Genomic DNA, 25676 nt, shown 5'->3' on the forward strand with positions numbered 1-25676 from the left:
CCACTTGACAAATAGCGCACCATAGCGCGAGCCCCATACTTGGTCTTGCTGGAGCTTCCTGCCTCAGGGGCATCGGCCCGATATAATTCGTGAAGATGGGGAAATGATCCTTATCATGCTCCTGGCTCTTACATTTGAGGCACCAGACTTCTTCGCGCACCTTTGTCCTAGCCTCTTTCTTTTTTCAACCTCTACAATTCCAAACAGAGGTTTTGCAACTGCAAGTGAATTTGTTGGACTCCCAAAGACGCGTCCTGAATAGGTGTCTCATGTAATCTCATTGCGATTTCTAGAGCTTCCACCTAAGTTCCTATCTTTTGCTGCAATAAAGCAATCCTTAGGTGGGGCAGGAGTGCGGCTATAAACCAATCACGATGTTGACTATCTATGAGATTCATATTAGCTTCGCGGATCTTGCACTTCAGTCTTTGATCTAGCTCCCATGGTGTTTCACCGAGCCTCATCATGATTTCCTTAAATCCAATTACCGATTGCGAGGCAGACTTAGGCTTACCAAATTCTTTGTTCAAAGCAGTCTGAGTATCTGCTAATGACGCCAACGGATTATCAGTGCAGTACTTAATGTACCATGTCAATGCGTGATCTTGCAGAGTAGTAACCAACTGCGCCTTCTTTATATTATCATCTGTAATCTGTTGTGATGTCCACACAGCCTTCGCAACAAACCAAAATTGATCTGGATCCTCACTTCCTAAGCCCTTGAAAACTAGCAACTTCATTGTATTCGACATGTTGATCGGCGGCGGTGGTGGTGGCGGTGTGGGCAAAGGTGTATGCTGTGGAGGTGAAGGTGGAGGTGGTGTGGACAGATGAGGTATTCACGAAAAACCCGTCTTATCAACTGGACAGCGCTCTGTGGTGAAACCTGTGCTGCTCCCTCGTCGTCACTCACAGGAGGTTCAATCAACGGGCTATATTCAGGGCATGTTCTTCCCCTATCCCTTAAGAGCTTCGCACTTCGCGTAACTCCAAACATCAAGGCAGTGGCATAACCTGTTCTCACACAACAACATCTTAATCCAAGTATTCAAAGATCTTATATACTTACCTCGTGGTCCTTTGAATAAACGTCGCTCTTCTTCACAGTAACTGACTGAGGTGTCGACCGTGAACTCTATAACAAATCCTCCTATAACCCGATCAAGCCAATGGTCAACAACGCGCACAATCTTATCTTCAGAAGCTTCCAGCATTCGCACTAATTCTAGAGTCCACACTATTGGACCGTCAAGCTTCCACCTCCCTTGGCCATCTGCCAATTTAGCTATCCACTCATATAGTTCAATCGAGAAGGTGCAGAAGAAAATTTCGTGTATTTCTGTGTACAAATATCTGTCCAACCACTATTCTTTTGTCAGGCACGGATTCTTGTTTTCCTACATCGCGAATTCGTGGATCTTTCTATCCAACCACTTCTCAATTTCCTTCTTGGTCGGATTCTAGTGATGCGACATCACACATCTCTTTATGCAGATCTCGGTCCTGGAAACGGAACCATTTGTTGGCTTAGGGGGTCCTGACCCAGGTTCAGAGTTAGTTGCGCCAAACAAATCCCTACACTACTGGCCCTTTTGGCATCAATCTGCGGTGCGCGGACTAAAGTCTCACCTAAAGCAGTATGGGGGGATGTTGGAACCAAGTTTCTGCACCCAGAGATCAATGTGATGTCCTTCTGTGACCTAGATCTACCTTCGCGCAGATCTCTAAGTTCTTATGACTTATCACTGTAACTTCCTTGAATCGGCCTTTAGATCTTCACGAAGATCTATGACTGGCTTTCGCGGACCCTGAACAGGCCAATCAGCTACTTACGCACACCCTAGTGTACCGCTAGATCAGTATTTACTCAGACCTACCTAAGTGTTTAATAACTTTAACAGAAAGTGTTAGGATCTTCATGTAATCACTTAACATTAATTGCGTTCAAATAGTAATACAGGTCAAGTAAAGTCACGCATCAATGCATCATTATTTCATAAAGACATCATTCATCACAACCTATATCGCAATTATATATAACAGGAGTAAAGAGATAAAACATAGGAATTTCTGTAACAATCTTCTTTATTGATCTTCAGTATAAGTTTACAAACTCAATACTTCCTGCGCACTCAGCTGCAGGGGTCTGTGCGCTTAGTTGCGAACACTACTCTAGGCCTCTGTGCACTTAGCTGCAGAGCCTTTTCCCCTCTAAGACTACTTCTCTGCGCTAGACTCCTTTGCTCGTACCCATAGACAAACTTCGATTACTTGCCTTAGACTCTCTAAGACACACCTATTTATACAATCCCATGGTCCGTAGACCATGGGTAGATCTTCAAAAAGCTGACTCAAGCTTACATAAAGGAGGGTAAAACCCTTTTTTGACTCTTAACTAGCTACGCGCTCCGCGACCACAATTTGCGGAGACTTTACATCTTTTTACATTGAACTTGGGCTTTTGCCCCAAAACTGACCTTGGGAACCCCATCCCAACAGAGGCTTATACACATGCATTCTCCAATAGCCAAAAATCGTTTTGGGAAATTCCACCCCAAGATAGTTTTATTAAAATAATTAATTATTTTTAATGGGACCCTAAGTCTAAACATAGGATATTAAAATAATTAAAGGGTATTAATATAAACTGTGGGTGAAACTTCTAGAAGAAGGTGGAGATCAAGTCAATATGATCCTAGCCATTGATTAGAATCTAATCTGGGTCGTTGATTGATCAGTGAGAGGATTATAAGAGAAGTCTTGATGGGTACTTGGAAAACACACACAAAGAGTTCAAAAGATCGAATTTCTGAAGCAAAGCAACTGTCAGTGAGAAATTTGAAGTGAGCTTTTGCAGTGAAGGGCAGGGATAGCATCCAAAGGGAAATCTTTCATGGTCGGAGAATACTCAGCAAAGAAGGCAGAGGAAGATTTAGCAATGGCAGCGCAGACCTAGAGGGGTTGACGCAGAGCTACATAGGCCCACGCAGAGGCAGCGTAGGCTGACACAAAGGCATCGCAGAAGACAAGTGGAGGTCCGAAAATTTGTTGGAGGGTTTGATTTCAGAAGCTAGGAGTCGGGGTGTGAGATCGGGAGGCATAAATCAAAGCTCTTGGGCAGCAAATTGATCAACTGGAGGAGTGACGCTATCCCCAGAAGGTTTGACGTTGGGCTGATGCAGACAGAGGCATCTAGGGCCAATCATTCCGGGGTTGGATCAGCCAGGATTTCCAATGATAGTGTGAGGTAATCTCACAGATCTCTCTGTTAGTGATATTCTCTATAATTGGATTTCCAGGAAGGAATCTAGAAGTTGTATTCAGAAATTACTACCGCATAATAATAAAACCCTCAGAGTTGTTGCACCGGTTTTCCCACATTGGGTTTTTCCGAGGACATTTGTCCAAAAATAATTGTCATTGTGTTGTATCTGTTTCCTGTTCAGTTTCTTGTTTCAGCATATTATTTTTAAATAATGAATCCTGCAGTTGTATTTGATTCGATATTTACCGTAGAACACAATAAATAACTTGTATGGAGTAACAAGTAGGAGAAGTAACATCAGGGTGCTGCAGTAGGGATTCCGAGTTTAGGAATTTTCACAGAGACCCTAGGAGATCGAATTTTTTTACTGGCTAGCTTGGCGGGAAATTGATGCTCTAAGCACCCCAATGTGGCTAGACTTGGGATAAGATGAAAGAATAGAAGTTTTGGTGACCAACCTTAGTAGATCAGTGCCTTAATACTTGGGAGAATGGAGTCTATGTTGATTATGTGTAAGATTTCTTGGTTCCCAGTCAAGGAGACCTCAAGATTACTTCACAAACCCTCGAGGTCAAGTGAAACCAACCTTGCAGCTTTTATAAATCAACTGCACAAGAGGAATGGCTTGTCAAGGTCAAATTTTACCTTAAGAAATTTCTCTCATACTACATGGACCAATACATGGAGAGGATGTTATAATAGAGACAATCCCACAATATTAAGCAATAATTGGCATGCAACAATTAGCCTTAAAACAACGAAAAATCCCATCCAGCGTATATGACTAAAAAAAAAGAATAGCATCAAAATTTTGTACTTACATGTAGTAGAGTATATCCAACCATTCACAAATGACAATAAAGAAGCTCCAAGAGAAGATAGACCAATAACCATCCGTCAAAATTCATACATAAATGCTCCAATTCATCCTCCAGTAAAAAGTGCGAAATTCTCTAAAGAAGAGAGAGATCCAATCCAAAGTGATGATGAGAAATGATCTCACTTCACTCTTATTTATACACATCTAAGGAGTTAAAATTAGCCTCCTTGGCCTACATAAGCCCCAGAAATAAAATAATGTGCTAATAATACAACTTTTGGTGACAAGTCCACCAAACTAACTCATGAATGAAAAGATAAGCCTTTCAAGAGGTCAAATAATAATCTATGCATGTCGTAGGGCCCTCTAAGAGGCTTAATGAGGTCCATGGGTACCACAATGAATAATAGGACCCTCATAAGCAATGAACAAGGGGTTTGCCCCTTGTAATAAAATGTGGTGCTCCAAATGACATCTAGGAGCGCACAAGTGTCCTCATGGGTCTCCAAACAAATCGAAGATGCTTGTAGGTCGCCCTCAAGGGCTAGGATGACGGCATAGGTGATGCCACATCATCGTGGAAGTCCTGGATCATTTGCCAAGTGTATGGTGTAGATCTAGGGTCGGTTGGGCATGATGGATCAAGTGCATCCTCCTCATCCAATAGGTGAACCACGAGCAATCTTTGAATGGTTGTGGGGATCCATGGAGTGTAATCTGTTGCTGTGGAGGCCCATGGCTCTCAACGCTCACCCTACATGTGCCAATGTAGCCCTCTGGAGGGTTAGGACCCTGTATAGGGAGACCAAACCCCAAATGGAAACCATTTGCAATCCTGCATAAGATCCAATGCATCCCCTAGCCTTCTAGTACAACAAGTCATTAGAGAAATCAAGTAAAAAAGCTTACCTAATCATGGACCACAGGAGGGGACTTCATAATGGGCTTTGGCATGTGCGAATGTCTTCTAAACTCCTAACGGGGTTAACCAAGTACCCTATTAGGTGGTTTTTGCTTCTAAAGGGGATAATATAGTAAAGGTACATCAGTCAAAGTTGGTGGCATGTGGCAGATAGGAGAATGAAGTAGGGAATGAAAAGGGGCAGTCCTAGGTCACATGTTGGGGCACAAGGGTAGCTAATAAGAGGGAAGTGTGAAAATTTCTAACCCGAAATTCTACTGCAGTAACTAATTTACTTCACCTACTTATTTCTCACAATAAGTTATTTACAAAATCCCTTCAACAAATATTAAAATAAATTATACTGCAGTTATCACATAATTACATAGAGAAAATAACAAGCGTGAGAACCAATCACATCAACACAGTTGTTTTTGGACAATTGTCCCGGGAAAAACCCAATGTGGGAAAACAGGTGCAGCAAATGAGGGTTTTATTAATATTCAACAATAATCGCTTTACAATGAATGATTTTATAGGGAAACTGAGACACTACTGAGAGAAAACACCTAAGACAAGGTTCATCCCTCTCCTAGAAACTTTCTGACACCCTGGAGACCTTTCTCCCACTTCTGTGTCACTTCTGTGTCACTCTCCGTGGTTCTGTGTCAGCCTGCGTGAGGACTGCGTCTTCCCTCTGCGCTGTCTCTCAATACCCCCGCGTCACCTCCTCCTCAATCACTGACTGCTGCTGATGCCCTCCTCTTCCTCCACCCTACAACTCTCCCTCTGAAATCAATCTCCTTCTCTTTGAGAATCGATTTTCCTTGGGACACTGAGTATCAGCTAGTGTGTCTCCAGAGTCCAAATGATCCTCAAGTCTTCTCTTATACTTTTCCTGTTGATGAATCAACGGCCAAGATTAAGTCTCTAATCAATGGCTAAGATTAAAACAGACTTGATCCTCGTCTCTTAGAAGCTTCTCACCCTTATCTTTATTAATACCCATTAATATTTTTATTTTCCTAACTTTAGACTTATGAACCCATCAAAAATATTAATTATTTTAATAACTTCTCATTCGGGTGGAATTTCCCGAAACGATTTCTGGGTCTTGGAGATCTCATGTATTCTAGCCCCTCCACAAAATTTTGGAGCTAGAGCACATCCGATGCTACCCAAAATCAACACTCCCTCTTAGCGAGGAATGTGTTCTAGCAGTGTTTCCCAATGGAAGCACCACACTGATCCATGGCATCGGTCCTCTGCCCCTCATCTACTGTGTTGTTGCAACCTGTACTGCTGCCCATGACACTGCAACTATCACTGCTACATCTGTACTGCGGCTCCCTCTGAACATGCTGCATCATGTTGCCCATAGCACTACCATTGCTAACGGTTGCACTGCAACACTTGATACTTATCCATTTCTGCTACTGAAATGGATTCTTCACCATCCCCATATTCTCCTTGAAATAAACAAACTTTGTTCTTCCTAGAGTCTTGGTGAGGATCTCTGCCACCTGTTCTCCTGTAGGAGTGTACCTCAACTGTACTACTCTCGTTGGACACAGTCTCTGACAAAGTGATACCTGATATCAATGTGCTTCGACCAATCATGAAATACTGGATTCTCAGAGAGCTTGATGCAACTTTGATTATCACACAAAATCCTGGTCGCTTCCATCCTTCTCCTAAATAGATTCACGAGCAATTTCCTAAGCCATATGGCTTTGCATGAAGCTATGCGAGCTGCCATATATTTTGCTTCAGCTGAGCTCAGAGCCACGAATTTCTATTTCCTACTACACCAGGAGGTCATTTATGATCCAATGTTGAAACAATACCCAATTGTACTTTTCCGTTCTACTAAACTTGCAGCCCAATCTGCGTCAGTGAACCCACTTAGCCTGATGTCATTGCCTTGCGTGTACAATAGTCCATGCTCGATTGTTCCTTGTATATACCTGATAACATGTTTGGCTGTTGCCCAGTGCGCCCTCTTGGGTTCCACCCTGAACTGACTAAGGGTGTTGACAGCGTAACAAATGTCTGGCCTAGTATTGACCAGATACATCAGGGACCCTATAAGCTACCTGTACAAGGTGGGATCAACGCCTTTATCTTCTGATGCATCAATCTTCTTCCAGTTGGTGATCATTGGAGTAACCATAGGTCTACAGTCCTGCATCCTGAATCTCTTCAAGGTCTCTGTAGCATATCTCCCTTGTCTAAGGAAGATCTCGCCCTTCTGCTGCCAAACTTCCAACCCCGGGAAATAATGCATTTGTCCCAAATCCTTCATGTCGAATTCTGTGGCTAGGTTCTTCTTGCAGTCTTTGATGAGCCAGGATGATCATGTTAGGAAAATATCATCCACATATAACACTAGGATTAAAGGCTCATTCTCTACAACAAGATAGTAAAGATTAGGATCTGTGTCACTCTTGACGAACTCCATTTTCTGCAAGTAGCCATCAATTCGACCGTACCATGCTCTAGGTGCCTGTTTAAGCCCATACAAGGCTTTCTTTAATCTGCATACATGAGATTTCTTCTCATGTGTCTCAAAACCCTCTGGTTGTTCAATGTATACTTCTTCTTCTATCACCCCGTTCAAAAACGTCGTCTTGACATCCATTTGGTGAATCTCTCACCCCATCTGTGCTGCAAGGGATATCACGGTTCTAATAGAAGTATACCTGACTACTGGGGTGAAGGTTTCTTCGTATTCTATCCCTTCCTTTTGAGCATACCCCTTAGCCACAAACCTGGCTTTGTATTTCTCCACACTGCCGTCTGCAGCATATTTGACTTTGTAGATCCATCTTGAACCTACCACTGACATGTCTTGAGGCCTAGGTACCACTTCCCCGACATCATTGATCATTATAGAACTGTATTCCTCCACCATAGCATCTACCCATACTTGACGCTGAATGGCCTCCTGAAAACTAGAGGGTTCCCCAACCTGAGCTACTAGGACCTGGTATCTGTCTGACTATCTTTGCTCCCTTTTATCATTCCTGGGTGAACCAATGAAGTCCTCTGCATCTCATAGAATCTGTTGGAGTTCCCGGCTCGTTCTTCCACTGGTAGTGGGTACATCTATCAGCTCTTCCTCTTCCTGAGATTCCTCCTGTTCTGAAGCTTTGCCTTTAGGAGAATTGTTGGTACTAGTTTCTGCTGGTCGAAGTGGTTGGACCAACGGATCGTCTTTTGACTACTCCTCGGAAGGCATTTCTCGGGATTTCCTGAAAGCTCTGTCCTCCATGAACTTTACATCCCGCCGAACTACTACCTTCCTACTCCCTGGAAGATAGACTCTATATGCCTTAGCATTCTCACTATATCCCACAAGATATCCTTTCTCAACAGTTTGATCTAATTTCTTTCTCTTTTCTTCGGGTATATGGCAATACGCCAAACTCCCAAATATCCTGAAATGATTGACTTCAGGTGTCTTCCCAGTGAAGACCCTTTCCGGAGTGATTTTGCCCAATGCCCTGTGTGGAGTCATGTTCTGGACATAAACTGTCGTGTTGCATGCTTCTGCCCACAGGAATTTGGGCATATCCTAATCACACAGCATCACCCTAGTTGCTTCCACAATAATCTTGCTTTTCCTTTCTGCTATTCAATTCTGCTCCGTATTGTAGGGAGTTGTCCACTCTCTTCTGATGCCTTCCCTAGAATAAAAATCGATGAAGTCCTTGTCAACGTACTCTCCACCATTGTTTGAACACAACACTTTTATCTTCTTTCCTGTCATATTCTTTGAATCAACCAAAAACCTCATCCTTGGTTTTCAAAAAGTAGATCCAAGTCTTCCTAGAATGGTCATCAATGAAGGTGATGAAGTATTCAGCACCACTAAGAGATTTTGTGGACATAGGTCTGCAGATCTTTGAGTGTATCAATCCTAGAACACTCTGAGCTCTATTGTTACTTCTGGAAAATGTTTCTTTGGCATAATTGCCTAGAGCGCACCCACTTCATACATCATCTCGTTCGGTACTTAATTCTAGAACTCCTGATACTGTTTTCCTGAGAATTCTCAGAGCCCCATGGTGTAAGTGTCCCATCCTTCTGTGCCATAGTTCATTTAAATCTTTATCTCCATTGCTGCATATCAGTGCCATTGGAGATTCTAGTTGTAATCTACACAACATGTTGCTTCTGATTCCAATCTGGGCCTTCCTTTTCCAACTCGTGTGTTTGACATATACATTCTCCTTAATGAAGAAAACGTCATAGCCCTTGTTTTGAAGTTGATATACGGAGAGTAAGTTCATCCCCAATCCCAGCACATGCAGCAAATTGGTTGCTCGAAGCTGCTCTCCTGCTTCGGTTTGAAATTCTACAGTACCTCTTCCTATGGGGGTACACTTTGCCTTATTTCCCATGGTGATCTAAAAATTCATCCTTTCTTCCTGATAATTTGAAAAACATTCTCGAATCACTGTCATATGCCAAGAAGCTCCACTATCTATATACCAAACCTCGGAGGAGATAGAGCTTGCTAGGCAAGCGACTTTTTCTTCCAGTCTGGAAGCTAACATAGAATAAGCATGATCCATGTTCCTCCTGCTTTCTTCTGGAAATCTGTGTGAGTCCCTTTGAGTTGATGCCTTTGCATCATGCTCATGACCCATAGCCGATTCTTCTCTCCTGTTGCCGGATCTCTCCTCTGATACCATGTGAAAATTTCTAACCCAAAATTCTACTGCAGTAACTGATTTATTTCACCTACTTATTTCTCACAATAAGTTATTTATGAAATCCCTTCAGCAAACATTAAAATAAATTCTACTACAGTTATCACATAATTACATAGAGAAAATAACAAGCACAAAAACCAATCACATCAACATGGTTGTTTTTGGACAATGTCCCCGAAAAACCCAATGTGGGAAAACTGGTGCAGCAGATGAGGGTTTTATTAATCTTCAGCAATAATTGCTTTACAAGGAATGATTTTACAGAGAAACTGAGACACTACTGAGAGAAAACACCTGAGACAAGGTTCATCCCTCTCCTGGAAACTTTCTGACACCCTGGAGACCCTTCTCCCACTTCTGCGTCACTTTTGCGTCACTCTGCATGGTTCTGCGTCAGCCTGCATGAGGACTGCGTCTTCCCTCTGCGTTGTCTCTCAATACCCCTGCGTCACCTCCTCCTCAGTCACTGACTGTTGTTGATACCCTCCTCTTCCTCCACCCTGCAACTCTCCCTCTAAAATCGATCTCCTTCTCTTTGAGAATCGATTTTCCTTGGGATACTGAGTATCCATTGGTGTGTCTCCAAATGATCCTCAAGTCTTCTCTTATACTTTTCTTGTTTATGAATCAATGGCCGAGATTAAGTCTCTAATCAATGGCCAAGATTAAAACAGACTTCATCCTTGTCGCTTAGAAGCTTCTCACCCTTATCTTTATTAATACCCATTAATAATTTTATTTTCTTAAGTTTAGACTTAGGAACCCATTAAAAATAATAATTATTTTAATAACTCCTCATCCGGGTGGAATTTCCCCAAACGATTTCTGGGTCTTGGATATCTCATGTATTCTAGCCCCTCCACAAAATTTTGGAGCTAGAGCATATCCGATGCTACCCAAAATCAATAGGAAGCCCACACTTGGGTTTATAATGTGTAGGAGGGAGCAATCGTGGTACATGAGGTGCCACAGCCTTGATTTTTCCACCCTTCATTATATGTCTTTTCCCCTTTTATGATTTTCTTTGATTAACTACTCGAGGCTCAAGGAGTTAGAGCATTATGTATAATATATAGTAGTGAATTTCCCCCTTTAAGGTGGGGCGGTTCATCACCCACCAGGGGTTGGGACAATCATGGGTTCCTATATGATGAAGAAAGCTCATAGAACCTATTGAACCAGGGTGATGGCCATGATGATGGGGTAGAACTCATGTATTGGCTTTTGCCCACGTGCTAAATGTTTTTGTCTCGGCTATCTTTTGCATTTTGTGGTACTTTTCCTGTTGAATGTGGCCATATATGCTTTTAACTTTCTCTTTAGCTGCATCAACCTTTGGAGTCTATTCCAAGCCATGACCCAAGGTGTGGGCAAGGGGAAGGGGCGAGCTGACCCTATGTGGACCTGATGGAGGAATGTGGACCCAGGTGGAAAAATGATGGATGGGATAATAATGAGTGGAAAAAGGATAACATAAGCGGATAAGGGAGCGGGACCACGCAACCAAAGTTGGGTTTTCCCATGAAATACCATCCCTCAAACCAAATGGTCAATAAAAAGATTCCATGAGACTAGAATCTAAGGTTAATTCCTAAAATGGGTCTAGGGGACAAAAGCACAGACCTAGCCCATTCTTTCCGCTGAATCCCCCCAGTAATCCATGCCCAGATGTGTCCATGATAAGCAAACTAAAATACTCAATTTCAAAATGACAAGTCATACCTTTAGATTTGGGAGGCCCACCTTCAAACATACGATCATGGCAGATGGGCGAGGGACCACATGGTTGGCTCAGGTGGTGGAGAAAATGGCACAATGAGCTAGCTGATGGCTGCAAGGGGCTGTTGGCTGCCGGTTGAGGACCATCTTGGAGAAAAAAAAATCTCCTAGGGATATTACCCACAAAATGGTGGGTAACAGGTCCCACAACTTTGCAACCCATATTCTACAAGAATTACATCTAATCCATTTCTCTGTAAGGATCCTTAAGTCTAGGAAGCCCCTTGTCAAGGCATATCCTCTAAACCTACGCTCAAATGTCCTCTTAGCCCTTCCTAGAGAGCCTATCACCTTGCTTCCTAAGAAAGTAAGCCATATATTTGAGCCTCTCTTGTGAATAGGTCGTTAGGATCACCTTTCATCCTATCATTGATGCACTCATTATCATGATCCTATTATACCGGGTCTCCTCCCATTGGTGAAAGTCCGTAAAGAGTAGGGAGCCTTAGCTGAGGTGACAGTGAACTATCGCTCTATTGTTTCCCTTGACCTAGTAGTTGCCCTTCAAGGATCCCCTCCTAGGACCCCTGCTAGTTTGAGAAGTAACATTTTGGCGCTGTTTCCGGGGACACAAAACGTGCATTTTGTTCCACATACGACACATTGATATATCATTATTGGCAACTCCATTGGAAGAACGAAGCCCTAGTTCTTCATTGAGCTTCAAAGTTAATGCTTGTAGGGTGAAGCAAGAATCTATCAAGGCACTTCAATTCACCCTGGTGACTTCATTTTAATCCTAATATGCAAAATCATGAAAAATGGACTATTTTAAAATAGAGATTAAGCTTGGTCCTACATTTGCAAACCTCGATGGCCAAGACATTCAAGATCTGCAAAGGGATGTGGATAAATATGTTGAATTTTATCAAGATTTATTGGAGGATATCGATAATGAATTCATTCTCAAGTTTCATAAGTCAACACAAAACCAAATCTACATAATGGGGTGTGCCTATGAGAAGGATCCTAGTCGTCTCCTTGACTTTGCTGGCCTAACCTATGCTTTTAATATTCTGACTGACCTAATCACTGACAAATATTATAATCAGTCACAAAGCCCCACAAAGGGTAATCAATTGGATGATCAAGGTGACATTGAAGAAAGTTCAAGTGTGAAGGATCATCATCAAAGCGAGGAATATATGGAAGAGTGGAATCAATCTGACGAAGTTGGAGAGGACCTTGGGAACCTAAATAGTGAGCAAAAGGATGAGTCCCCCTTGAGTCCACATGATGAAAAGGATGATTTTGTGGACACATGTGTTGGGGAAGATGAGGCTATGGAAAGTGAAGTTGAGGTTGACCTTACCTTTCTCAAGGATATTACTCCTGATGACTCTCCTTTTGAGAACCCTGGGGAAGGTGATCCCATTAGCCCCTTGGAAGATTACATTGAAGATTACTTTCACATTGAAAGGGGAAATGGGAAATTGTGGGTCCTCAATTTGATCTTGCTCCCATTTATGATACCGATAAGGAGGATGATGTTGAGACTGGTCTTCCATTTCTCTTGGGCATTATTTATGATGACATATCTATCGATACCCTTGGGAAGGAGAATTATTATTTTCCCTTGCATGAAGAGGGGCAATTGGAAGTAATCAATTCTCCTTTTAGGAAAGACCCAATCTTTGATACTAATAATGATGAAATCGATAAAGCTCCCACCTATCCTCCTTGTGATTCTATATTCAAATCACTTGAGCCTTTAAATTATGATTTTGAGAAGGAAAATCCCATTGAATGTGAGACTTCACCCTCCCCTTTGCCCTTTTCTCCCATTCATCATCTTGAGTCTTCCACAAGTGATTCCCTCACCCCTCATCTTGAGTCTTCCACAAGTGTTTCCCTCACCCCTTTTAGTATGATCTCCAATGACCATGGGCCCTTTCACCTCCCTAGGCATGATGTTGAGGAAGAACCATCCACTAGATGCATCCCTCCTTCCCCCTCATACCCCCAGGGTTGTGAATACAATCACTCCATTGAGCAACCAATATGTTGTCCCTTTCCAACATCTACAAAGCATAATATTATGAGCAGTGATTGTGATAGGGAGTTCCTAAGGGTGATCATTCATTCCACTATTGTGTACTTAGAGGGAAAGCCCCACATTTTTGGATTGACTTATTTTCCTTCTCCTACGAATTCCTCTTACCTCACATCGAAATCATATTTTCCCACCTCCCATCCACTTCACCCTCCATGTGATTGTGCCTGCATTCATGTTGGGATTTGCCACACAAGTAATCATATAGGAAAGCATGTGTTTATTGATTTGATGGTATGTTGGTTGCATTGTCTTTATGATTACACTTAGCTTGATATTGTATTATATGCACGTTGGGGTAGGATGCATTGCATATTGATTTTATCATTAGAACTAACATCATATGATATTTATCATAATAGATTAGTTGTATCTAAATTAAAATTGCATATTTTTACTTTTTTGTTGATTTTACAGCCTAATATTAAGCATGGGTGATCATTAGACACCACGAAAACATGTAGCCCTGTGTGTTTAGTCTTTGATATGTGTAAGTAAATGATCTATGGTACCAAGAGGTTTCTGGTGTTTCATGAACTCTCGTCCAAGTAGCTTCGTGCCCTTTCCCGAGAGCTCATGTCCCAATTGGAGCCGGATGTTACCCACCACTTGTGGGTAGTGTATATAGGAGAAATTTTTTCTCCTAGATTGTCCTTAGCTGGCAGCCCCCAGATAGCTCGATGTGCTATTTCCTCCACCACCTGAGCTATCCATGTAGTCCCTCACCCATCTGTTATGAATGTATGTTTGAAGGTAGGCCTCCCCACCCCAAAGGTACGTCTTTTCATTGGTATAGCTGAGTAGTTTTCCTTACTTTTCATGGGAAATTTAGGGCATGAATTGTTGGGGGATTCGGTGGAAAGAGTATGTTAGGCTTGTATTCTAGTCTCCATTGCCCAATTTTGTGGTTACCCTTGTATCCTAGTCGTGTGGGATCTCCTTTACTGGCCATTAGCTTTAGGGCTAGCACTACATGGGAAAATCCCGATTTTGGTTGCTTGGTCCCACTTCCCGACACCACCTATATTACTCCTTTTTCACTCATTTGAGCCCCATTCATCTCTTTTCCCGTTTGGGTCCACATAGGGTTAGCCTCCCCCTCCCCTTGTCCACAGCTTGGGTCGGGCCTAAAACAATGCCCCGAAGGTTGATGTAGCTAAAAAGAAAATAAAAAGCATAATTTGGCCACTCTCAACAGGAACTGTACCACAAAATGCAAAAAGTGCCCAATACATACAAATTTAGTGAGTGGGCAAAAGCCAAGCATGAGCTCTACCCCTTATCCATGGACATCATCCTGGTTCCTATGGGCCCTAGATGAGCCCCCTCTATCATTAAGGAACCCATGATTGTCCCAACCCCTGGTGGGCAATAAATTGCCCCACCTCAAGGGGGTATCCACTACTACATATTATGCATCATGCTCTCCATCCCTTGAAGCCCTGAGCAGTTATAAAGAAAAATCAATCAAAGGTAAAAGGCATATGAAGAAGGGTGGAAAAACAAAGGTTAGGGTAACTCAGGAACCACGATTTTCTCCCTCCTACACTCATATACCCAGGTGTGGGATTGCCTTATTATAGCCACCCTTGCACCTTGGCATGTGGTCTGGATGATTCCCCTGAGCCCCACTCAATTCCATGATTATATCATTTTCCACCTACCTCTTAAAGGATGTACCAGGGACATGCCACCCCCTTTAGAGGTTGAACCCACCTAATAGGATCCTTGGTTAACTCCCTATTGAGCTTGGAGACACTTGTACATACCAAAGTCCACTATGGAAGGGCATGCCACCATGAAGTGCCCCATTGATCCCATCATTTGTAAGCATTATTACTTGATTATTATAATGATTTGTTTTATTCGAGGGCAAGGGGAAGCATTGGATCTTATGCATGATTGCAGGTGGGTCTTCATTTGGGGCTTGGTCTCCCTATATGGGGTCCTATCCCTCCAGAGGTAATCCAAGCCCTAGTGTTCGAGGGTTGCAGGTCAAAGCGCCACAAGTAGGCTTGTGGGCTTAGAACCCAAGCCTGGGGTTTTGCACCCATCGATGTTTGGTCCAAAACCGTGACGATATTTCGACTTGTGATGGATGAGGATGATAGTACTTGTCGAGACAAATCTGACGCAACGAAAATCATCCAATTCCGAGTTGTTGTTGTTGAGTTATGAATTTTTGAAGATAAGTGTGGGTGAAGATGTGGGCTTGTTCAAGTCGGCCTAATGTTAGTAGGTTGTTTAACAAGTTGGCAGCCCTCTTAGGGCTGTTTGATGGAGCCCCATGAGATCCTATAAAAGAAGGCCTAATGTGAGGCTATTTTAGTTATCCAAAAAGAGCAACACAAGGGTAATGTAGAAGGAGAATAGGAACTCATAAAAGAGGAAGAGAACTTCTGTTTGGGCCACAGATCTTAGGAGTAGACCTCAACGAAGAATAAAGGAGCATTTTTATGTTTTCTTGTGTCCGTTTGAGGGACGAGTTGGATCAGATTGCTGGCTAAGTTCATTGGGCAATGTTCTGGACTGTTTTGAGTATGTTTGAGGTCGTTTTTCTCTAGCCATAGTCTCTGTCTTGTTGCAAACCTAGGCCGAGACCTATAGCTTCTTGTGGAGAGGGCCAAAATGCCCAGAAACAAGGGACAGTCATTTGTTTAGGGTGTCGCAAGTCTTCCTCAAGCTAGACGGTGAGTTGAGAGGGCTGGTAGGCCTTAGCGTGGGTGGATACTAGCCCTAACGCCAGTGAAGGAAGGAGGAGCAGGGAATGAGGAGGCCGCAGTTGTAGAGAGGCCTGTGAGGCAGTTTAGAGGGCTGACATGAACCACGGTTATGCCCTAACCAGATCACAGTGCTACAACAGTTTGAACACCAGACCTGGGGTATGGTTGCAACTTGTTTGTCTTGTGTTGGGTCAAGCATTGACCAAATTGGATCAGATTTGTTTGTAGCCTGTGGAAGCCAAGGAGGGAGGGTTGACGTGGAGGTTAGAAGCCCTAACCAGTGGGCAGTTTCCACAATGATGATTGGTGCTTGGATCAGTTTGATGGGAAACTTGTAGGAGGCCTTAGGAGTTGTTTGGAGGAGCCGACGTGGATTGTTGGGAGGCCTACCAAGCATCCAACGTGACAGCAGGCACATTAGATTGGAAGGCAAGAGGACAGCAGCAAGGTGTGTTGCAGATGTTCCCTTGGGTGATGAGTTGATGGTGTCCTAGGAGAGGACAAGTTGTTGGTCCCCAGATATGTGCAATAGCTCCTCTATTGCAGAACAAAGGGCAGATTGGTGGAGTTTGTGGGCAGCCATATGTAAGGGCCTCCCAAGTGTAGGTATGCCCTAACTAGGTGTAGATTCTACAGCGTGGACTTGGTCTCTTGTGGTTTGTTGGAGGGCAGCGTGAGAGTGGACCAAGTGTGGACGAGATTGGAAACTTATGGTCTACTGGAGGACAAGGTGATAGTGTCCAAGTTGGAGCCAAAGTGCAGCACCTTGATGGACAAAGGTGACTACTAGCCTGGTAGTTGATGAGCTCAAGGGTTGACGAACCAGAGGAGCAGTTGAGCAGCCCTAGACTTGTATGTCGAGAAGGACTTCTACAGAAAATGATGGGCAGTCCTCCTAGCCCATGTTCATTGTGGGAGATGGATATCTTGCAGTGATAGGTGGCAGCCCTCCGTGCCCTATGTTAGTCTTCATTGGTGCAGCGCAGGAAGACCATATTGGGCGAAAGTCCCTAAGTCGCTGAGAAGCAACAGTGGGCAAATCGAGAGTTGTTCGCAAGTGGAGTTGTGAACAACTCAACAGGAGTATTGATGTGTTGTGGCCTAGATGGATGAAGGCACAACTAGAGAGCAGATTGGATAGTCGAGATTCTGTGGCTAGGTGGACTTGGAGCATTGATAGAGGCAGGAGATGCAGATCAGGAGCCGAAGGATCGGGCAGGTACATGGTACGACCGAGAGGAGCTAAGAGAGCGCGCCACAGCCAGATGGTCAGAGTATCTTGTTGAGGGCAGATTGGTCATCGATGGACTAACACCAAGCCCCAGTTTTGTATCTTGTACTAGTGGATGTATGAGGGCCATTATCTCTGGTACAAGAGCCCTAGACTGTTGTATTATATGTTGTTTAATATAACGAAGTTGGGTTGAAAACTGTAAAAAGTTGTCTATATTTTGTGCATGTGTGATTTACTGTTGTTTATATTCCGTTGTGCAAAGTAGTATCGTTGAGATTCTTGGTTTGGTAAAGTCAGAGATTTTAAGATTCTATCCTAGACCCAAGATCGTGGAAATTCAACAATCCATCAAAATTTTATGAGCTTGGTTGTTGACATCTCTATATTTTGGATGCAAAAGAAGATCTCATGGACTAGATTACATCCTTTTATTCCCTCTTCTCACATAATTATCCATGCGTGGGCATCATATTTTACCACCTCCCACTCACAGCATCCTCCATGTGTTTGGGTTTGCATTCGCTTTGGGATTTGCTACATGAGTAATCATATAGGCAGGCATATTTATATTGACTTGATGATATGTTGGTTGCACTAGCTTTATGATTACACTTAATAATAGCTTCGCCATATGCATGTTAGGGTAGGATGCATTGAATGCTCATTTTCGCATTAAAACTACTATCATATGATATTTCTCATGGTAGATAGATGCATCTTTGTATATTTTATTCTTCTGTTAATTTTAAGGCCTAACATTCAGTATGTGCAATTATGAGATGACGCGAAAGCATGCTGCCCCGTGTTCTTAATCTATTACATGTGCAGGTAATAGGTCTACGGTAACCAAGAGATTGTTGGAGTTCCCGTGACCTCCCGTTCGAGTAGCTTCGCCCACTTCTTCGAAAGATCACGTCCAAGTTGGAGCCAAATTTTACCCACCATATTGTGCGTGATATCCCTAGGAGAACTTTTTTTCTCCAAGATGGTCCTCAGTCGGCAACCAACAGCCCCTTGCAGCCACCAGCTAGCTCATTGTGCCATTTCTCTACCACCTGAGCCAACCATGTGGTACCTCACCCATTTGCCATGATCGTACGTTTGAAGGTGGGCCTCCCGAACCTAAAGGTATGCCTTGTCACTTGGTAATTGAGTATTGTAATTTGCTTATCATGGCCACTTCTGGGCATGGATTAATGGGGGGGATTTGGCGAAAAGAATGGGCTAGGTATGTTCTTTTGTTCCCTAGACCCCTTTGGATATTAACCTTGGATTCTAATCCCGTGGGATCTCTTTTATTGACCATTTGGCTTTAGGGATGGTATTTCACGGGAAACCCTAATTTTGGTTGCATGGTCCCGCTCCCTTATCCATATATATTACCCCCTTTCCACTAGTTATTACCCCTTTCATCATTTCTCCCACCTGGGTCCACATTCCTCCACTAGGTCAACATAGGGCTAGCTCGCCCCTTCCCCTTGCCCACACCTTGGGTCAGACTTGTAATGATGTCGCGGAGGTTGATGCAGCTAAAAAGAAAGTAAAAGCATATTTGGCCACATTCAACATGAAAATGTACCACAAAATGCAAAAGATAACCGAGAGAAACACATTTAGCACGTGGGCAAAATCCAATACATGAGCTCTACCCCATCATCACGACCATCACCCTAGTTCCTACAGGTTCTATGAGCCTTCTTCATCATATAGGAACCCATGATTATCCCAACCCCTGGTGGGCAATGAACCGCCCTACCTTAAAAAGGGGGTACCCACTACTACATCATGCTCTTACGCCTTGAGCCCTGTGTGAAAATTCCTACACTGAAGGAACCCCTACTGCAACAAATCTGAATCTACTTCAACTACTTGATTTTTAAATTACATTCATCAAGTTATCCTTCTGAATAATGAGGCAAATTACTTCTGTAGCCTACACTAATTAAATATTTGATCTCATGAAACAGAAAACAAAGAAAAGAACAAGATACATAGGACAAACTTATTTTTGGACACAATAGCCTCCGAAAAAACCCAATGCGGGAAAACCTGTGCAGCTGTTCTTAGGGTTTATTATTATGCAGAAGAAATATTTGAATACAAATCTAGGATGCTCATCTAGCCATGGGTGTGTTGAAAGTCGTGTGCCTCCACAAAGTAGACAACACGCCATGGATCCCCAAGGATGTTCAGAGATTGCTCGAGATTCAGCTATTGGACAAGGAAGATGCAACTAGTTCACCTTTGCCCAGCCGACCCCACAAATGTACCATGCACCTGGCCGCTGTCCCGGGACTTGTAGGATGAAGTGGCATCACCTACACCATCATCAAAGCCCTTACAAATGATCTACAAGCATCTTCGACTCATTTGGAGACCCATGAGGTTATTGTTGTGCCCCCACACCCACTAGGAGCACCACAGGTTTATTGTTTGGAGAACAAACGGTCAACCCCCTGTCCATCACTTTTGAGGGTCCTATTCTTCATTATAGCACCTATGGACCTCATCAGGCCACTTGGAGGGCCTTACGACATGTATTATTCATCATTTGACCTCTTAAGAGGCTTATTATTTCATTTGTAAGCTAGTTTGGTGGGCTTGTCACCAAAAGTTGGATTATTAGCAGATTATTTTATTTCTAGGGCTTATGTAGGCCTAGGAGACTAATTCAAACTCCCCCTTAGTGTATAAATACAAGTGATATGAGTTTATTTGCTCATCAGCACTTTGGATTGGATCTCTTCTCTATCTTGAGAATTTCACACTTTTTCTTGGAAGGTGAATTGGAGCTTTATGGATGAATTTTGATGTTTGGATTCGGTTTATCCTTTCTTGGAGCTTCTCTATTGTCAAACTGTGGATGGTTGGATATGTTCTATTACATGTAAGTACATGATACATGATTTTAATGCTATTCTTGTTTTACTTTGTCATATACATTGGATTGGGATTTTCGCTATGTTTAGGGCTAATTGCTGCATGCATTTACTGTTTAAATTGTGGAATTTTGTCTCTATATAGCATCTCTCAAATGGGCCATGTAATTTGAATGAAAAATCATAGGGATAATTCTAACAACGAATTCATCTTCATAAGCCATCTCCTTTTGCAAATCGAAGTATAAACATTGTAAGGTTCCTTTCCTTTGCCCTAGAAGGCTAGCAAGGTAGTCTTAAGGCCTCCTTGACTAAGAAACGAATTCCTCATTCATATTTATCATTGAATCCATTCTCCCGAGAATAACGCATTGATCTACCAAGAGGTGGTCACCCAAAATCAATTCTTTTTCACCTTTTCCTAGGTCTATCTAGTCTGGGTCACCTAGGGCATCATTTTCCCAACAAAATAGCCCGCCAGAAAGTTCAATCTCCTAGCATCCCCTGTGTTGGTGTCTCCTCAAGGCCACCTCCAATTTTGAATCCATTCCGACAATGGAGTTGTGATAAAAGCCAAGCCCTAGCTCCAAGATCAAACTTTGCCCTGGTATCTCCAAGGCTAGTGCCTCATAGGATCAAATCAACACCTTTAAGTGAAAATTCTTTCTTTGATCCTTTCCCCCTCTTTGTATAGGTTAAGAATATCGTTGGTTGCTAAACTCTTACCTCCTAACCTAGGTTGGGTCCACTTGGTCCCGTGTGGTCCCATTCCTTTGAAAAGACAATTCTTCAAGAACCATCTGACATACCAATTTCAATAAGGATTTTAAGGATTGAGAAACTCTTTCACAAGTCATATTCCCTAAACCTAACCCTCAAATCCTCCCATCCTTTTCCTAGAAGACATTGTACCTTGCATAGGAAGCAAGCAAGCTTTATTCTTGAACCTTTTCTAGAAAGGGATTATTTGGGTCACTTTATATCCACTTGTTGATTTATCCTTCATTTGTGACTCCATATATACTGGGTCTCCTCCCATCGGTGAAAGTCCATAAATAGTAGGGAGCCTTAGCTGAGGTGACAGTGGGCTAAGTCTCCATTTGTTGCCCTTGGTCTAGCATTTGCCCTTTAGGAATCCCCTTTAGGTCCCCTGCTAGTTTGAGCAGTAACAGGCCTCTGGAAATCCAAAGTTGTTCTCTGGCTGGCTGAGCGACATGTTACCTACATGGGACATTGGACTCAAATGTGGGTGGATAGCTCCTACCTAGTGTACTGTGTGTTGTCGGGTGGCAGAATCAATCTACCACTTGTGTGTAAAATGCCCCTTTTCATAACAGGTCTAAAGTCTGGTGGAAAAGAAAAAATCATCCGAAGGTATCTTGGAATAAGGAGAGCTTAGAGCTATGTGTGCAAGGTTGGTTATTGGATGTAGCTGTCTTTAGCTATGATTCTATTCCTTGTCATTTTGTTTATTTTGTATGGTGGGTTCACAATATCAGTGTGTTCAAGATAAGCAGCTTCCAGCAGAAGTAGTGACCAGTCTGATGGTTAAGCTCATGAGGAACTTCAAGTGCAATCCTAAACCAAAGAAAGATGGTATGCTGATTGTGCCTCCACTGGACTCTGATACACCATGGGGTTTCTTTGATGGGGCCAGCCAAGGGCATCCACCGAGGTGTGGCATTGGTGGTTTGCATGTAGATGCATTTAATTTCTTTCATATCAGAGATACTCTGTGTCCTGGTTCCAATTCAAAGGCTGAGTGCTCAGCGTTGTTTGTGGTTCTTTATTTGGCAAGTGCTTGTGGTTTGAAGAGGTTGCAAGTGATGGGGAATCTGAGCTAGAATGGTCACCCTTTACCCACATTTATCGTGAGCTCAATCAACTAGCAGATAAGATCTCCAAGGAAGCATTGGAGTATTCAGGTGGTTCTTTTGCTGTATATAAATTTGTCGATGGCTAGGAATCTGAAAGCATAGAATTTCTATTTTAAGCCTTAATTTTGGTCTGATGTGGATGAGCCTTAATTTCTTAGTCTGTTTAGTTTTGTCTTCAGTCTGAAGGTCAGATTTGTTGGAACAAACTAGAAATGATGGTCCACTTTTTGATATCGGTTGAAGCCATAGAGTCTATCACCGTGTGGCTTTTGGTTTTGTGTGATTTTTGGACAGACTATGTATATCTTGATTTTGGAATATAAATAGTTTTTCTGAGAAATAAAATATATATATTTTAAGCATATTTTATTCTATAAATATATTTCTAATGAGTATAGATTTTTAATGTATATGGTAAATTCGTCGTATATATGCGCACAATCTTTTCAGAGAGATTATCTTAAATAAGTATATGTATACTTTACGATATGTATATTTTTGACAGTTTCATTTTTGCATTGCATTCTACCATTTAAAGGAAAAAACACACAAACTGCGAAAGAAAAAATGGGTAATTTTGATCAGAAATGCTTCCTTTCGCTATTAGATAACACAGTATTTCCGTACAGGAATCTACAAATAGAAAAATGGTGCTAGTAAGGCAGCCACCACAAGCACAAGCATCCAGCCTACTATATAACCTACAACGTGGCACACCAAAATAAAGGCAACAACAGCCCAATTTTTTAAGGCTTGAAGGTCACTACCATCATAAGCACAGAAAAATCAAAGAAATAGATCGTACTGCATCCAATTGGTAAAATTTTCAACTATGCCAATTGGTGAACTAACAGCAAGCTCAAGGTTGTGGCACATAAAAAAAAATAGGCAACAACTGTCCCAAATTCAAGCTATCAACAAGATCAAGGTTGTGGCACACCAAAAAAAGGCAACAACTCTCCCAAATTTAAGTCTTGAATGCCGCTGCACCATAAAGCAAAGAAAAAGCAGAGGAAAAGATGACGCTGCAGCCAATCAGTAAAATTTTCAACTATCTCAATTAGTAAAATTTTCAACTATGCCCACTGACGAACTATCAGCAAGATCAACTTCGAGAACAGAGAAATTTTAAGGCTCGGTCTTCATGCCCAAAACATGTATTTCCTTTGCAGAAAGTAAAATTCAGGCATTAGATGATGAAACTTTGCACTTCTTCTAAAAAGCATTTACTGCTGGCAATAAAATTCAGTGTCTATTGAGCCATATGTATCAATTTTCAGGTTTACTACGGCATTCCAAATATGGAAGCATCTTGAGGAATATCAATTCCTCAACATTTGTTGAAATCCATTTTTGAGTGGCAATTTCAATAATAATGTCCACGAAAGAGTGCTTCAACTGACGTGTACAACAGGCAGCCCAAATGAAGAATATGGAGGAAAAGATGAGAGAATACCCCCGTGCCATTGTCGCAAACAATGACCTTAGTGCTCCCCATATCTGCAGACTGCACCTCTGCATAACCAAGCTTGACGAATTCACATCACTTTAAGTGTGAGGTTGCTTCTGAATTTTCACAACCTTTGTATTTCCTACTAGAAGACATTTGACAAGTTGATCTGGCAGTTGACGATGAAGACTATTGCTGTATCATCAAGTACATCTCCAACTTACCTTTTGTGAAAGACAACGCAGGCCTTTCAGCGTTTTGAATTCTTCCATCATTGGCAATCATACCTGCTCTAGGTAACACTTTTGTCAATTGACAGCTCAATCATATCATATTAAATGATAATTTTTAGCAGGCCTACTCGCAAGCGACATCTGAGTGTAAAATATTAATCGAATTACTTCTCAGTTAATTCCTTATTTACCTAAGTACTTCACATTTCTGAAAAGCGATATTTTAACCATAAATTAATATATAACAGCAAACCTATGTAAATTATGAATCCTAAATACAAAAATTTGTCAAAACCATGTATCTTCACGAATAAATTCTTTAAATGCAATCGCTTAACTCCGTTGACAATCTAATTAATTAACGAAATGGTTTGTTTTTTTTAAGTTAATTTCGTTCAAAATTGGATAAAAGTTATAATTTTAAGTGGTTGGATTTAAATATGAATAAGTGATTTTTTAGGGAGTTAAATTTAGTTTTATTCCGCTCAAATCGTACAAGTAGTTATTAGGCAAGAAAAAGGTTGATTTCATGGTTTTAAGGAGGGAAGAACTAATCTTCCTTGGGAAAAATAATCCCAAATTATTTTGGAAGGAGCTCCAACCCAAAAAGATACAAATTGGAAATAATATTACAGCTTCTAAATGGTTTGACTATGCAAGACAACTCTATGAGAAGGTTCCCAAGGTTGACCCTCCCCCTTGGTCAACATTGATGCTGAACTCTTCACAGCACAAGAGATAGAGATGGGTATCAAGAAGTTGGGTGTTGGAAAAGCAAAAGACTTAGCTGAACTCCAAGCAGAATATCTAAAGTGGGGCTCAAAAATTCTTGCAACCCACATTACAAAAATCTTCAACAACATCATACAACAAGGGCTCCCCACAGATTGGTCAACTAGTTTGGCAATACCTCTTTTCAACTTTTCAAGAGCGGTGATGTCAATAATCCCTCCAATTATATGACCATCATGATAAACCCTTTGTTTGCAAAGCTATTTGGAAGCATGCTAGAAAACAAAATTAGCAAGTGGGCAGAAGAAAGAGATAAGCATGCTAAAGGGCAAGCAAGTTTTAGACCTAAACATTCCACATTGGATCATTGCATAACTTTAAGGCACATCATTGAAAAAGTTTGGGAGAAAATGGAAGAAGCCTTTTGTTGCTTTGTTGATTCATAAAAGCGTTTGACTTGGTTCCTAGGGATAAACTTTGACAGAGAATGGAGGAACTTGGGGTTCCTAAACATTTGAGAGCAATGGTGTATAGGCTGTATGAAGATGTGAAAGTCAAAATTAAAACTTCAGCAGGCATTTCTGAAAGTTTTAGAAGCGATATCGGGGTCAAGCAAGGTTTCCCACTATCTCCTACCCTTTTTGGTTTATATATCGACAAGCTTGAGGAGCGGTTAAATTCGCAAGGGGGTGATGGTATCTATTTGTGCAAGTTTGTTATAAGGCTTCTTTTGTATGCAGATGACCTTATTCTGATTGCTAAATTGGCTCTTGGTTTGCAAGAGCACTTATTATCCCTTAAGCATTTTTGTAGAAATGTGGGGATGCAAAGTCAATATCAGCGAAACGAAAGTCGTGGTCTTCTCTAAGAAAAGAAAACATAACCAACATAAGTTCTACTTTGAAGGAAACATTTTGGAAGAAGTTGCGGATTACAAATACCTCAGGATTGACTTCAACAAAAATCTAAGTTGGAATGGTTGTAGAAAGAAAAGAACTTTGGGGGTTGG

At 42.0% G+C, this 25676-nt stretch overlaps 1 protein-coding gene across 1 annotated transcript in view; it reads right to left on the bottom strand.

Annotated features, from left to right (window-relative positions):
• LOC149243636 (actin-related protein 2-like) overlaps positions 1-25676 on the bottom strand; it is a 570582-nt gene that overhangs the window by 540758 nt on the left and 4148 nt on the right. Inside the window, exons 2-3 of the mRNA XM_089367841.1 lie at positions 23927-23989; positions 23709-23780 (exon numbers count right to left, since the gene is read on the bottom strand). Of these exons, the coding sequence (XP_089223967.1) occupies positions 23709-23780; positions 23927-23977 (123 nt within the window). The 5' untranslated portion in view covers positions 23978-23989. The remainder of the gene's footprint in view (positions 1-23708; positions 23781-23926; positions 23990-25676) is intronic.

Source organism: Pinus tabuliformis, chromosome 8 (genome assembly GCF_031772625.1).
Source record: "Pinus tabuliformis cultivar Carrire ecotype Pingquan chromosome 8, CPIR1, whole genome shotgun sequence".
Classification (NCBI taxonomy): domain Eukaryota; kingdom Viridiplantae; phylum Streptophyta; class Pinopsida; order Pinales; family Pinaceae; genus Pinus; species Pinus tabuliformis.